This window comes from Schistocerca gregaria, chromosome 6, assembly GCF_023897955.1.
Source record: "Schistocerca gregaria isolate iqSchGreg1 chromosome 6, iqSchGreg1.2, whole genome shotgun sequence".
Lineage (NCBI taxonomy): Eukaryota > Metazoa > Arthropoda > Insecta > Orthoptera > Acrididae > Schistocerca > Schistocerca gregaria.
The window spans coordinates 369240183-369255652 of NC_064925.1; the positions used below are offsets into that span (position 1 = coordinate 369240183).

At 41.5% G+C, this 15470-nt stretch overlaps 1 protein-coding gene across 1 annotated transcript in view; it reads left to right on the forward strand.

The window, feature by feature from the left end:
* LOC126278996 (UNC93-like protein MFSD11) overlaps positions 1 to 15458 on the forward strand; it is a 222230-nt gene extending 206772 nt beyond the window's left edge. The window contains exons 7-8 of the mRNA XM_049979317.1: positions 7158 to 7293; positions 14118 to 15458. Coding sequence (XP_049835274.1) covers positions 7158 to 7293; positions 14118 to 14315 — 334 coding nt within the window. The 3' untranslated portion in view covers positions 14316 to 15458. The remainder of the gene's footprint in view (positions 1 to 7157; positions 7294 to 14117) is intronic.
* The last annotated feature ends 12 nt before the right edge of the window (positions 15459 to 15470 follow it).

Genomic DNA, 15470 nt, shown 5'->3' on the forward strand with positions numbered 1-15470 from the left:
TGTCAAAAAATAGCTCACACATTTGTGTACCAGTTGCCCATAAGGTTTTTCATGAAACTTTGTTGTCTTTGTTTTTAAGAAATAGGGAAACTTCCTTTCTGGATGTGCCTCATATCTTCTGCTGGTGGCCTTGATGCCCCAACAGTGTCTATGAAAGGACAGTCCTCTTTTAATGTAGAGAGGTATGATCCTAAAACGTTCCCTTCCCTGGCTATGCCATGGGAGGAATGTAGGGCTAAGTGGTAAGTAGAGAAATACTCCCCCAGCACTTAGTTTAGGCACTCCCTTCTTGGCCACAAAGCCTTTATTCTTTGCAGAAACTGCAGAGGACAAACCTAGGGAAGTTGCAGCCATCTCCAAAATGAAGAGTGGGTCAATTCTGATCAAATCAGCATCCCCTATCCAGTCACGGGCACTGCTTATTTGTAATAAGCTGGGGGATGTACCAGTGACTGTCACTCACCATAAAAGTCTTAATATGACTCAGGACATCATTTTACATAGAGACCTGCTCTTACTCTCTGATGATGTCTGCCAACTTGGAGCAAAGTGTTCACTTTGCCCGTTGTGTAAGTAGGGAGTCAAAAGACAATAGGGTCGCTACTGGTGGCTTCATCTTGGCCTTTGATGGCGATTCATTGCAGGAAAATGTCAGGGTGATGGTATACTGATGTGATGTGGAACCATACAGAAGTCAGTATCTTGGTGGTCATCAGAAATCGCAGAGGCCATTAGACATCATAGGCAGGCTCTCCAATGTCATAAGCAGCATCCATCGATGAAGCACTTCATTGCCTTCAAGCTGCTCTGTGCCAGAGTCCACCACCTAGTAAAATGACAGAAGTAAGAATGCTGGAAACAGTACATTTCAACCATCAGACCATATTTCTCTCCTTCGCAGGTTTGGCTAAGATCAGACATCTCTGTGGATACCAGATACTTGCATGTTTACCTGGTATTACCTTGAACGGGACTGTCTACACTTACTCAGATGCTATCTCTGAACGTTTTTCTCTGCATTATGCTCAAACCTCAGTATCTGACAATTATCAACCTTTATTTCATGTTGTAAAACAGTGAGTGGGGCGAAAGCAATTATCTTTTACTACATGTGACCTAGAGCGGGAATTCATCAGTGTCTTAGACCACTGCCATGTCACCGCCCCAGAACTGAACCATATCCACAACCAAATATGCAAGCATCTATCACTGGATTGTCAACGTCATATCCTTGCCATCTTCAACTATATTTGGAGTGAGGGCAATTCCCATAACAATGTTGTAAAAGTATCAATGTCCCATTGCTGAAAATAGGTAAGCAGCCCCTTATAGATGAACAGTTATCACCCAATAATTCTCACCAATGTTCTCTGCAAATTTCTTGAACTCATGGTGATCTGGCAGCTGTGTTGGCTCCTTGAGTCTCAAGGTCTACTGGATCCATCCCAATATGGTTTTCGCCAAGGCCATTCCACACCTAGAGTCTGCTGTCTCTGGGGCCCACTCTCAATTTTCATCTAGAAGTTTCTGTCACACCATATGTTCTGTGTTTGAGTTCGGGCTTCCCACAGTATGCTCCATATCCAAGAGAACATGGTTCCTTAGAGCTCTGTACACAGCGTCCCTCTCTTTCTAGTAGCCATCAACAGTCTAGAAACAGCTGTGGGATCCTCAGTCTCACCCTCCTTGTACATGACTATTTTTTGCCTCCAGTACTGCTCCTCTAGTGTAGGTTTCACTGAACATTGACTGCAATGGGCCTATGAAGGTCACAGGCATGGGCCCTCACTCATGGCTTTCGGTTTTCAGCTGCCAAGACACATGTCATGCACTTCTGTCAATGTCATACTGTTCACCCACAACCAGAACTTTAACTCTATGACCAACTATTCAATGTGGTGGAGACTTATTGCTTTTTAGAACTGGTCTTCGATTGTCAGTTGATGTGGATTCCCCATCTTTGCCATCTTAAGAAAAAGTGTTGGGTACACCTTAATACACGTTGCTACCTGAGTGACACTAGCTGGGGTGCAGATTACGCTAACCTTCTGTAGCTTTACAAAGCCCTGATACAATATCGTCTTGATTATGACAGCCTGGCGTATGGTTTGACATCACTCTCAGCATTGTAGTTACTGGACCAATACACCACTGTGGGGCTCAACTTGCAGCAGTAGCCTTTAAAAATAACCTTGTGAACAGCTTACAGATGGAGTCTGGGGTCCCTCCATTGCAGATCAGGTGCCAACAACACCTTGTCAATTATGCTACCCACATTTGCAGCTCCCCTAAGCATCTCTTTCCAAATGTAGGATTCCATCTCCCACAACAGTGGCCCAGATCGGGAATTATGACTGCAATCTGCATCTGGTCTTTCCTCCCTGACCTCTTCTCCAGGTCCACACATGTACACCTCTGTGGTGCATCCCTTAGCCACAACTTCATCTTGACCTATCACTTGGTCCTTCCTGAGGCCCTCCGCCACCAATTTTTCTCCATCCTTGGCACATCCAAGGGTTTCAGTAGTAGTGTACACTGATGACTCTATGGGTGCTGGTTACATGGGCTTTGCTTATACTCACACAGGAGATACCGAACTGCATTCCTTGCCGGATGGTTGTAGTGTTTTCATTGCTGAAATGGTAGCCATCTTTCGTGCTCTTGAGCATATATAATGCTGCACCTTTGGAACCTTTCTCATCTGCAGCAATTCTTTGAGCAGAGTGCAAGCTCTTGACCAGTGTTACTCTCACTATCCCTTGGTCATTGTTTTCCAGTATTCCCTGTAAACCCTCGAACAATGTGGATGCTCAGTGACCTTCGCCTGGACTCTGGGCCACATTGGGACCCCAGGGAATGAACTCGCTGATAGCCTGGCCAAACCAGCTACCAGTAAATCGACTCTTCAGATTGGTATTCTGGTAACAGACCTGCTATTGATATTACACTGTCAAGTTTTAGGAATCTGGAATATATAATGGCTCGCTGTGACTTCACCAAACAAACTAAGAGTGATAAAGGAGACAAGCAGTATGTGACAGCACTTCATCTGTAAGAGTACTGGAACGTACACTGCCACTGCATTTGTGCCTTGTTTCTTGAGCATAAACATGATGGTGCCATTAGCATGTCTAGATCTTCAGTTCCCTTTGTCAGATAATAACTGTTTGTCCATTTGAATGGTTATAGGTTTTGATAGATTATGTTCGATAGTGAAGCAGCTACAAAGAGTACCTACGTACAATTTAGAGCCTATCTGATTTAAGCATGGGATAAGCTTATAAAATGCCTCTGGGTGTACTGAAAGTCTTCCTCCGTCCATGATGTTAACAACCTGTAACATGAGTCTTGGAAAATGCTAGGGCATTCTCCGGAAGTTATGCGCGTTTTCCAGTGCTTCGGTGCATCTGTGAGAAGTGGGCTATTGGATAGCATGAAATTTGTTATCAATGTGCACATTTTAAATGGTAAGGCAGAATGAGTAACTGAGTATATGGAGAAGAAAAACATTGCAATAATGGGCATAAATGAGATAAAATGGAAGGGGAAATAGAAAGAAAAATTGAAGAAAATGGCAACAAATGGGGTAGGTATCATACTGAAAGGAGGCTTAAGTTCAATGCCTGGAAACAATTTGACTAGATCAAATAATCTAAGTTAGACTTGAACTCAACTGTGGAACAATGGATTTTATACAGTCAGAAAAGACAGATGAATGGAGATATGAGTGGAACACGTGGGAAATTATGAGCAAAGTACAGATGGAATAATTGGCCCCTTTATTTATGGTAACTGGGAAGAAAGAAATTTGTTAACAGACTTTGCAGAAAAAATTGATCAATTGTTGGAAATACATGATTTACAGAAAAAAAACCCACAAAAAATAACTAGGTGTATGTGGGGGGGGGGGGGGGGAGGGGGGAGGGGGGGATAAATGATTGATGTTTTTCTGGTGGTTGTGGTGGAAGAAGAGGAGGAATATTGACAACTGAAACACATGACAGCAATGCCAAGAAGATTTTAAGGAGACCATGGTATCAAAATTCGGACTTGATAATATCTCAGTCATCAGAAATATGTAAAGAAAATAAAGGTACAGAAGTTACAAGAGAATAAAACAAGGGGACAGTTCAAAAATGACCTGAAAAAAGAAATTCACATATATAACGTCAACAGAGTAGAAGAGGACTAGATATGTTTCAAAACTGGTTTTTTAAAGTGTGCAGTGAACACATACAAAAAATGACTACTGGGGAGAAGAAAAGGTGCCTTGGTGGAACAGCATGATAAAGACAGCTGTTAAAAAGAAGTAAATGCCTTGGAGGAAGTCTAGAGGCAGTAAAAGCACTGAAAATTGACAAAAACATAAAAGAACCAAAAATTAAGATAAAGCAGTACAAGAAGAGAAAAGAGGAGCTGAGAAAGTTTTGGTGAAACTTTTGCAGGAAAATGTTAAGGCACGCAATGCAGTTCTGTGTGGATTGATAAAGAACAGAGTAAAAAGTAGGAAAGATATTTAATTTGTTAAGTCAAAGACAGAACAGATATTGTCACAAAGAGATTATACAAACAGAGGTAATCATCTCAATGTAAGCCAACTTCCGCCATAACTAAATTTCTTATAGCATACAACTTTTAAAATTGAGCATTTATAGTAAAGTTTGAGTAATTGCTAATCTAGTGAATCAAAATTATTTGCAGAGCAGCATGTTATAAACTCAAAACCAACTTTTATTGATCAAGGTGATGATTTTCAGCCCTGGGAATTTAGTGCATACCATAGGGCACAAATAAAAAATTTTCTGCTTCAAATAACTTCATACCTACATTACAACTCCTCATAAAACTGATTATCAAACACTATAGAAAATCCTTTTCCTGAAAACTGTATACTGAAACAAAAACAATATTAAGTCTTGTGGTTACAGCCACATAACTATTTATGATCTTTCAACAATTAACAGTAATTATAACAACAACTTGTAACAAAGTAAGAATTATATTATAATACTCAAACAATTATATGAGACTTCTTGTGACAAGGCATTCAGTATTTTTGTTTACATACATACTTCGTCACTACCTCTGCAGCAATACAAAATTTGAACCCATATTTGTCAAACTTCCAGGCTGATTAAAACTGTGTGCCGAACTGAAACTCAAACTCGGGAACTTTGTCTTTCGCAGGCAAGTGCTCTACCAACTAAGCTACCTAAGCACGACTCATGACCCAACCTCACAGCCTTAATTCCACCAGTACCTGGTCTCCTACCTTCCAAACTTCACAGAAGCTCTCCTACGCACCTTGCAGAACTAACACTCCTGGAAGAAAGAATATTGCGGAGACATGGCTTAGCCACAGCCTGGGGGATGTTTCCAGAATGAGATTTTCACTCTGCAGCAGAGTGTGTGCTGATATGAAACTTCCTGGCAGATTAAGCAAATTTGTTGATCAATAGTCATTCAGCTCAGGTTGATTTTTCATCAGAATTGAGAAGCTCTTGAAATCTGTCCTTCAGAATAACTTGCTTGATGAAAGTGGGGCTCAAAGAATGTGACCAATGATCATCTGGAGATATACCTTTTCTAGAAATGACATCAGAAACATGTATGACAGCTATCAAGTTATCCATTTAAAGTGATTATGTCCAATCATTGTTTTTTAGTACTTTTCAAGCATTTGATTCTGTATATTTCTTCATGAGCTTGACATTGCTTCACCAAAACTTAAGATGGTAACCACTAATGACAGTCGTCTACTTGATGACAAGTGTAAGTAGTGGGACCACCTATCGCCTTCAGATCGTTTGCAGCCGACGTACTTCCAGAAGATGAAAAATTAGGCAACTTATACCTGGTGTCATCCCTAATGACCACCTTTGCAGGGGCATTCAGATGGGTCTGCTGTGACGGATAAAGTGAGGACTGACATAGATCAGCATCTGAATCCTCCTTCACTAATCCCTACTTATATACAATTTATTCATCTTCACTTGTCCTTGGTAGGAAATCCTCATCTTTATGAATGGAGTAAGTTTCTAATTCAGTGTTGGAATTCTCTAAGAGATAACACATTCCTTCATCTGAAAGACCATGCTGAGGAGACGTGATCAAAAATGTCTTCCATAGTCAAGCGTATAAACTGCAGCGGACTGGAATGTGCACATGACAAAGCGCAGCAATGAACAGCAACAATTCTGCTTGATAGCTGATTGTTGCTACTTATGGTTGTATTATTTACATATATTCATAAGAGCAATCACAGCAGTGTCAAATTAACTCCTTTCATCATTCTAGGTATATTGAATGAAATGTCCAAGAAAATATAAATACTTTCTAAATCCTGATACATCATTGCAAAGAGAAGAAAAAATTAGGAAAAGTTGTATGAATTCATAAACGAAGTAAAAATATTTGGTAGTTGCTGTCCTCACTCATCCAGTCCTTCCCTGCTCCCATTCCAGCATTACACAGCCTTCATTCCACCACCACACCCAGTCTTTCTTTATTATTTTTTTTTTATTTATTACTCTCCTTTTCCACTACTCCCCCCCCCCCCCCCTCCCCTGCCATCTGCCTAACCTGCAGCACTTCACTGTCTGCCATCTCCACCATACTATCCCTCCCCCTCCATGCCCCAGCTTCCTCTTTTACTACACCCAGTCGCCACTTCCATTATGCATTGGTGTTGCTGCTCTCAGTGTGGTTTCAGTTGCCTGAGACTGCAGTCGTGTGTGTGTGTGTGTGTGTGTGTGTGTGTGTGTGTGTGTGTGTGTGTGTGTGTGTGTGCGCACGCGCGTGTGCATGTATGTGCATCTATTGATGAAAAAGGTCATCAGCTGAAAGCTGCGTGTGATAATCATTTTGTTGTGCCTGCCTGCGACTCAGCATCTCTGCTACATGGTGAGTGGCAACTTTACTTCTCATAATATTGTAAAAAAAAAGTTGGATATCGCACTGAAGAAAAAAGTGTCATTTTGACCCCTTCTGCCATTCTAGTTTTAATACTGTTGAAAGCTGGTTGATATACATAACAGAATACAATTGACTTAGCACATAAAATGAATATTTCACTAAGTACCCAGAAATGTACAAATGCTTACTTGATGGATTTGTTTAAAAAATGCCTAATAATGCTTTCATTGTTATATTTTCAGTGCCTATATTGCGATGTTCTGTAGCCTGCTGTTGGGTTTTGGTGACAGTTGCTACAATACACAAATATACTCAATTTTGGGAGGAGTGTGGGCAGATGATAGTGCAGCAGCATTTGCTCTCTTCAAATTTACGCAGGTAAGCTGACAACACTATTGTAGCATAAATTTCCTCATGCCGTGTACAGAGGTAGCCTCCAGTGCTCTGTCTGTTTTTTGCTCGTGTTCATTACTTTTGAGAATCTTGAAACTTTACTTTCAAATGATAATGCAAACTTTCTTGGCGAGATAATATTAGCACTAATATATAGACATGTGTCACTGCCTCATGTGTCCAATTTATTCTAATTTACACACTAGCTCTCCTGCAGACTGTATAGGTGTACTGACATTCTGTTTTTGTTGCCTATATAGCATTATACATCAGGTTCATGATGACATGCCCATCATTTTGTTAGTGGTCATAGTTATTATGATATTTATGTGGAAGTAAGACACCAGGCGAAATCCAGAAAAATGTGCAACAAAAATAGAGATTACTATGTATTTGCATTTGGTGCATATTACATCATATGTTGTTCCATATGAAAATTTAGCTAACATATTGATTTTTTCTGTAGACTTGGGTAGAGGTATCTATCTGTCACCAGTCTTGAGAAAATTGATCTGATGTATCACACTCATTTGTGATGGCAAGCCAGTGATAAAGTCAGAGTGAAGTATCCACAACATTCCTCACTTCTGATAAAATGTTTCAGACATTGATAGCAGATTTTGGCAAATGATAGCACGCAAAGAGGAGAGTATTTTACTATGTTATTGTTATGTAAATCTTCATTATCTAGAATGTAATTTTTAAGTGCCGTCAATGGCTGGTGAAATGAGAAATGCTATGGGTTTTGGAACAATATAATGAAGACATACACATCTCTTTGTGCTGAGGATGTGGTTTTTCATAAGCTACTGACCTTGCTTTTCCTCAGTTCCTCATTTAATAAACTTATGAAACCACTGTTTCAGAATTCTCTTGCAGTTGTCTGCACAACATGTTGATGAGGAGAGACTTTGTAAACTCCTCTGTGTTTGGGCAAAAGAATCAAATTTTACCACAGCAACCAGAGACGTTTAGGTTTTACTCAAAATTTGCCACTCATGACATTTCTCTGAAAGTTACAAATGGCTAACAAGACAGGCACAAATAAATCACTGCATATGCAGTGGAATTCTTTTTAGATACTAATGGAAGCAGGGAGGCGTCCCACTTAGCATTTACAAAAAATGTGAGCATAGGCTTCAGTTTAAAATGGCACCTCCCCTCCAGTGCCCGGCATTTCCCCTAAAATGCCTGCCTGTAAGCCCAACCCCATGTGTTCCCTGCTGCCCTGTGCATCTACCAGCTACAGCATTCTGAAAAAACTAGAACAGTAAAATCTGGGCCAATATTGCAGAATGGTAATGGGTTACGGAGAGATCATTTCTAGTTATGTTATTACCAGGAAAGTTTAGAAGCAGAATCTCCATGAGATTCACATTAATTAATTAATCAAATGTAATATTAAATTCCACAGGGATTATTATAAGGGAGAGAATGCAGATGTGTTGAATGAGTTAGAAGATAAATTACCACAAATTTGCAGCTGTGATGGACTCTTATCAGAGACTAAATTAAAAACTAGCTATCATTCAAAACACACACCATGGGTGGTGCGTTAGTATTGTTCATGTTTAGTTGCCGGGGTGTATAAGGGGAACGAATAGAATTGGATGTTGATTGATCACTGTGAAGGACACGGAGATGCTGTGTACCCATGTCAGATAACAGTGTCACCAGCTGACAGAGTTTGTAATGGGCCTCACTATGAGCCTCCATTTAATGGAAACGTGCAATATCCAGATTTGTGGGGCATTCAGATGTGACTGTGGCCCGATGATGGACTAAGTGGGAAAGTTAAGGCAGGGATACTCATCAAGGTTCTGGTCAACCACATATGTCAGCCACAAGAGAGCATTGTCTTATTGTGTACCGAGCACATTGTAACCTCTTTACATCTGTGCCTGTCATCTGAGCACAGGTGTTACATGCTTCACCCACTGTCCCTGCTGTTGAGACATCTTCACGGGTACCGGGCACAGTTGGGCCACCCTCTCCCCAAGGGGAGTGGCGGGTTCAGCGGCGTTCACGGCGCACGAGGCGGAGGGTCAATGTGGAGGCTGGCCGTGTGGCGTCGCCCGCTCTGCCTGTGAGTTGACATGTGGCTGCTCCTTCAGCAAGGTCCGAGCAGGCACACGGGGGGAGGGGTTTATTAGTTATTGGGAGCTCCAACGTTAGGCGGGTGATGGAGCCCCTTAGGGAAATAGCCGAAAGGTCGGGGAAGAAGGCCAGTGTTCACTCTGTCTGCTTGCCGGGGAGTCTCATCCGAGATGTGGAGGAGGCCCTACCGGCGGCGATAGAGAGCACTGGGTGCACCCGACTGCAAATTGTTGCTCATGTCGGCACCAATGACTCCTGCCGTCTGGGTTCAGAGGCCATCCTCAGTTCGTAAAGGTGGTTGGCGGGGTTGGTGAAGGCGGAAAGCCTCGCTCGCGGGGTGGAATCAGAGCTAACTATTTGTAGTATCGTTCCCAGAACCGATCGCGGTCCTCTGGTTTGGAGCCGAGTGGAAGGCTTAAACCAGAGGCTCAGACGATTCTGCGGAGAGCTAGGGTGCAAATTTCTCGATCTCCGCTATCGGGTGGAGAAATGTAGGGTCCCCCTCAATAGGTCAGGCGTGCACTACACGCCGGAAGTGGCTATGAGGGTAGCGGAGTATGTGTGGAGTGCACATGGGGTTTTTTTAGGTTAGAGAATTTCCTCCTTAGGCCCGACAAGACGCCTCCTGAGATGCGGCAAGGCAGGAGTAGGCAAAGGGAATAACAATATTAATGTGGTAATAGTAAACTGCAGGAGCGTCTATAGAAAGGTCCCAGAACTGCTCTCATTAATAAACGGTCACAACGCCCATATAGTACTAGGGACAGAAAGTTGGCTGAAACCAGACGTAAACAGTAATGAAATCCTAAACTCGGATTGAAATGTATACTGCAGAGACAGGCTGGACAGTGAAGGGGGAGGCATGTTTATAGTGATAAGAAGTGCAATAGTATCGAAGGAAATTGACGGAGATTCGAATTGTGAAATGATTTGGCCCCCGGGCTCAGCAGCTGTTGTGGTTCAGCACCTGAAGAATAATTTGGAAAATATTTCGAGTAGATTTCCCCACCATGTTATAGTTCTGGGTGGAGATTTTTATTTGCCGGATATAGACTGGGAGACTCAAACGTTCATAACGGGTGGCAGGGACAAAGAATCCAGTGAAATATTTTTAAGTGCTTTATCTGAAAACTACCTTGAGCAGTTAAACAGAGAACCGACTCGTAGCGATAACATATTAGACCTTCTGGTGACAAACAGACCCGAACTATTTGAAACAGTTAACTGAGAACAGGGAATCAGCGGTCATAAAGCGGTTACTGCATCAATGATTTCAGCCGTAAATAGAAATATTAAAAAAGGTAGGAAGATTTTTTTGTTTAGCAAAAGTGACAAAAAGCAGATTTCAGAGTACTTGATGGCTCAACACAAAAGTTTTGTCTCAAGAACAGATAGTGTTGAGGATCAGTGGACAAAGTTCAAAACCATCGTACAATATGCGTTAGTTGAGTATGTGCCAAGCAAGATCGTAAGAGATGGAAAAGAGCCACTGTGGTACAACAACCGAGTTAGAAAACTGCTGCGGAAGCAAAGGGAACTTCACAGCAAACATAAACATAGCCAAAGCCTTGCACACAAACAAAAATTACGCGAAGCAAAATGTTGTGCGAGGAGGGCTATGCGAGAGGCGTTGAATGAATTCGAAAGTAAAGTTCTATGTACTGACTTGGCAGAAAATCCTAAGAAATTTTGGTCCTATGTCAAAGCGGTAGGTGGATCAAAACAAAATGTCCAGACACTCTGTGACCAAAATGGTACTGAAACAGAGGATGACAGACTAAAGGCCGAAATACTAAATGTCTTCTTCCAAAGCTGTTTCACAGAGGAAGACTGCACTGTGCTTCCTTCTCTAGATTGTTGCACAGTTGACAAAATGGTAAATATCGAAATAGACGACAGAGGGATAGAGAAACAATTAAAATCGCTCAAAAGAGGAAAGGCCGCTGAACCTGATGGGATACCAGTTCGATTTTACATAGAGTACGCGAAGGAACTTGCCCCCCTTCTTGCAGCGGTGTACCATAGGTCTCTAGAAGAGCAAAGTGCTCCAAAGGATTGGAAAAGGGCACAGGTCATCCCCGTTTTCAAGAAGGGATGTCGAACAGATGTGCAGAACTATAGACCTATATCTCTAACGTCGATCAGTTGTAGAATTTTGGAACACGTATTATGTTCGAGTATAATGTCTTTTCTGGAGACTAGAAATCTACTCTGTAGGAATCAGCATGGGTTTCAAAAAAGACGGTTGTGTGAAACCCAGCTCGCGCTATTCGTCCACGAGACTAAGAGGGCCATAGACACGGGTTCACAGGTAGATGCCGTGTTTCCTGACTTCCGCAAGGCGTTTGACACAGTTCCCCACAGTCGTTTAATGAACAAAGTAAGAGCATACGGACTATCAGATCAATTGTGTGATTGGATTGAGGAGTTCCTAGATAACAGAACGCAGCATGTTATTCTCAATGGAGAGAAGTCTTCCGAAGTAAGAGTGATTTCAGGTGTGCCGCAGGGGAGTGTCATAGGACCGTTGCTATTCACAATATACATATATGACCTGGTGGATGACATCCGAAGTTCACTGAGGCTTTTTGCAGATGAGATGGTGTATCGAGAGGTTGCAACAATGGAAAATTGTACTGAAATGCAGGAGGATCTGCAGCGAATTGACGCATGGTGCACGGAAAGGCAATTGAATCTGAATGTAGACAAGTGTAATGTGATGTGATTACATAGAAAGATAGATCCCTTATCATTTAGCTACAAAATAGCAGGTCAGCAACTGGAAGCAGTTAATTCCATAAATTATCTGGGAGTACGCATTAGGAGTGATTTAAAATGGAATGATCATATAAAGTTGATCGTCGGTAAAGCAGATGCCAGACTGAGATGCATTGGAAGAATCCTAAGGAAATGCAATCCGACAACAAAGAAAGTAGGTTACAGTACGATTGTTCGCCCTCTGCTTGAATACTGTTCAGCAGTGTGGGATCCGCACCAGATGGGGTTGATGGAAGAGATAGAGAAGATCCAACGGAGAGCAGCGCGCTTCGTTACAGGATCATTTAGTAATCGCGAAAGCATTACGGAGATGATAGATAAACTCCAGTGGAAGACTCTGCAGGAGAGACGCTCAGTAGCTCGGTACGGGCTTTTGTTAAAGCTCCGAGAACATACCTTCACCGAAGAGTCAAGCAGTATATTGCTCCCTCCTACGTATATCTCGCGAAGAGACCATGAGGATAAAATCAGAGAGATTAGAGCCCACACAGAAGCATACCAACAATCCTTCTTTCCACGTACGATACGAGACTGGAATAGAAGGGAGAACCGATAGAGGTACTCAGGGTACCCTCCGCCACACACCGTCAGGTGGCTTGCGGAGTATGGATGTAGATGTAGATGTAGACCTCCCACTAGATCCTCTGTCATCAGGCACCATTGGCCCAGATACTAGCAGCAGACAGACTAGGAAACTACCATCCCATATGTCACTGTCCGAGCACAAACAGCTGTGTTTGAAGTTGTGCCGTGACTGTGAAGCACGGAATGGTGATGAATGGTATTACATTGTCTTTAGCAATGGATAGTAATTCTGCACTATCCTGATGAGCATCATAGCAAGTATTATGGTGACATGGGGGAGAGGTCTCGCTCTTTCAATGTTTCGGAGTTGTGCAGTCTTGTTACTCCTTGCCTCTTAGTGTGAGAAGCCATTAGGTATGACTTCGAGTCACTAGTGGTACTGACTGAGAGAACTCTGGGAACACAACAGCATGTCACCTACATTTTTTGTCTTCATGTTACCTCTGATGCAACAACACTGTGATGCCATTTTTCAACAGAACATTTCTCGTCCATACTACTCAGTCTGCATGATGTTGAGGTACTTCCATGACCAGCAAGATCCACAGACTGTAACCAATAGAAGATGCCTGTGACCAACTTAGAGGTTAACATTGTTCCAGCAACAGTATTGAGGACCAGTTAGAACAGTTGTGGACAAGCTAGCCTCAGGAGAGGGTACAACAGTTTTATGACACCCTCGCCAAACAAATCAGTTCATGCATCCAGGCCAGAGGGAGTGTAACATCATACTGATAAGTGAGCTCATACTGCCAATTTCTTTGTAAATCTGGCTCAATTTTCTAACTACTAAAATAACATCACATATCCTCTCAAATTGTGAAGTTTCATTTCATGCACTCCTGATTTCTGGACACTTCAAGTTTTTTATGAAGCAGTGTACTTTACTCCTGTGTAGATGCTTATAATTTCTGCACATGATCATCCCATGACATATTTTAAATGCATTGTTGACAATTAATACACAGTTTAAAAGGTTAATGTATATCTTGGTGTGACAATTGCCTCTGAAGAGAAATTTACTTACGTGTGGTGATGAAACATAAAGTTAAATGAATCTTTAAAGTGCCTGAAACCAATTTGCATCTTTGAAATTAGAAATGGGATAAACAGTGCACTTTGAGACCCCAGAATTTATCAACATAAGCTGCCTAGAACAAAGATGCCATACTGCCCATAAACTCAATTTAAATGTATTAGGGACGTAGCTGTTGGCTAATATTCCATCAATTGATAGGAACACAGTGGCTCATGTTGCTTTTATTTTGCTCAAGAGGTGATATTTTCCAAACAAAACATGATGATGTGAGAGAGATTAAACTTAATGACACTCTTGTGTGTTTTTCCAGTCTGTGGCCGCCGCTGCCAGTTTTTTCTACAGCAGCCACGTAGGGCTGCATGCACAGCTGGCCATCCTGCTCGTGTTGTCCACACTGGGCACCGTCATGTTCTGCTGGGTTGAGTGGCGGTCGAGAGCCCGGCGAGATGGGCAGCGCAGCCCAGACCTCAGTCAGGTTGAAGGCAGCATAGCCACCAAGGGAGACTGACAAACTGCCATGTGTTTACTGCGGCAGACGTGTGCTTGTGCCAATCCTGTGGAGATTGCCCGCCTGAGGAACTTAACATTTGCTGCATTGCCGACATAGTTGTCCCAGCTCCAAAATTGTGAATTTAACAAACAACTGTGTCTAGGATCTGCCCTCACCTGTCATTAATGACATTTTTGTCTTCCTCTGGTCACATCTGAATCATTATAGTATTTAGCGAGTCGGGAATGTTGCGAGCTAACCTCCATTACAATAGAAATTAGTACAGTCCTTCCATGTATATCTTACAACGTTAATGGTGCTATTACACAAATTTTAAATTGATAACAAAAGTTCTGTGATATGTATGTTGCACTGTGGTGCGCTTCCTAATGAGGATCTCTACAATTACATTCCTGCCTAATTGTTTTTAAATATTTTCCTTCAAAATTGTCACTGACAGTAAGCTGTCATTTTTAATGAAATCTTCTAACACTCTTAAAAATGGATATTTCTTGCTCAACAAGAATTATTTGCAGAAGCAAGGATCAATTACTAGTTCCAGATCAGTTAACATTCATAGCATTTCAAGATATCCTGTGAACAACACTGAAGTGATGTTATTCAGTATTTTGTGCTCTGGCATGTTCATAGGAAACTACCAGATTAATAATTTGTAATATCAGGTTTCATTCTGTCCCACTGTTTTATAAAATAAGATTTAATAACTTTTTATGTGCAATATTTAAGACCTGTTTCAGAGATTATTTTTCTAATGAAGCATGAACAATATTTATTAAAAACCCTGTAAATTTAGTCCTATTTTATTTACCATTCAAGCAGTGGATAATATTGTTTTAGATGACTTTTTACTGTATTTCCTAATATGTATTATATTTTTCAATTACCACATGAGGTAAAAACTTGAGTACAACAATTAAGGGATGAGATACAGGAACCACAATTTTGAATTCCTATAGCCTACAATTCTCTATTGTCTATAAACAAAGTATTGTTAGCAGGCCTACAAGATAAAGCTCAGTGAATGCCCATTACTTTATTTTTGTCATTTCTATTGGATGTGTGTGGCTATTTATGCACAGGTAGAACAAGAAAAATTTTGTACTGTGAGAAATTTTGTTGAAGAAATTTATTTCACAGAAACTGAGTGTAATA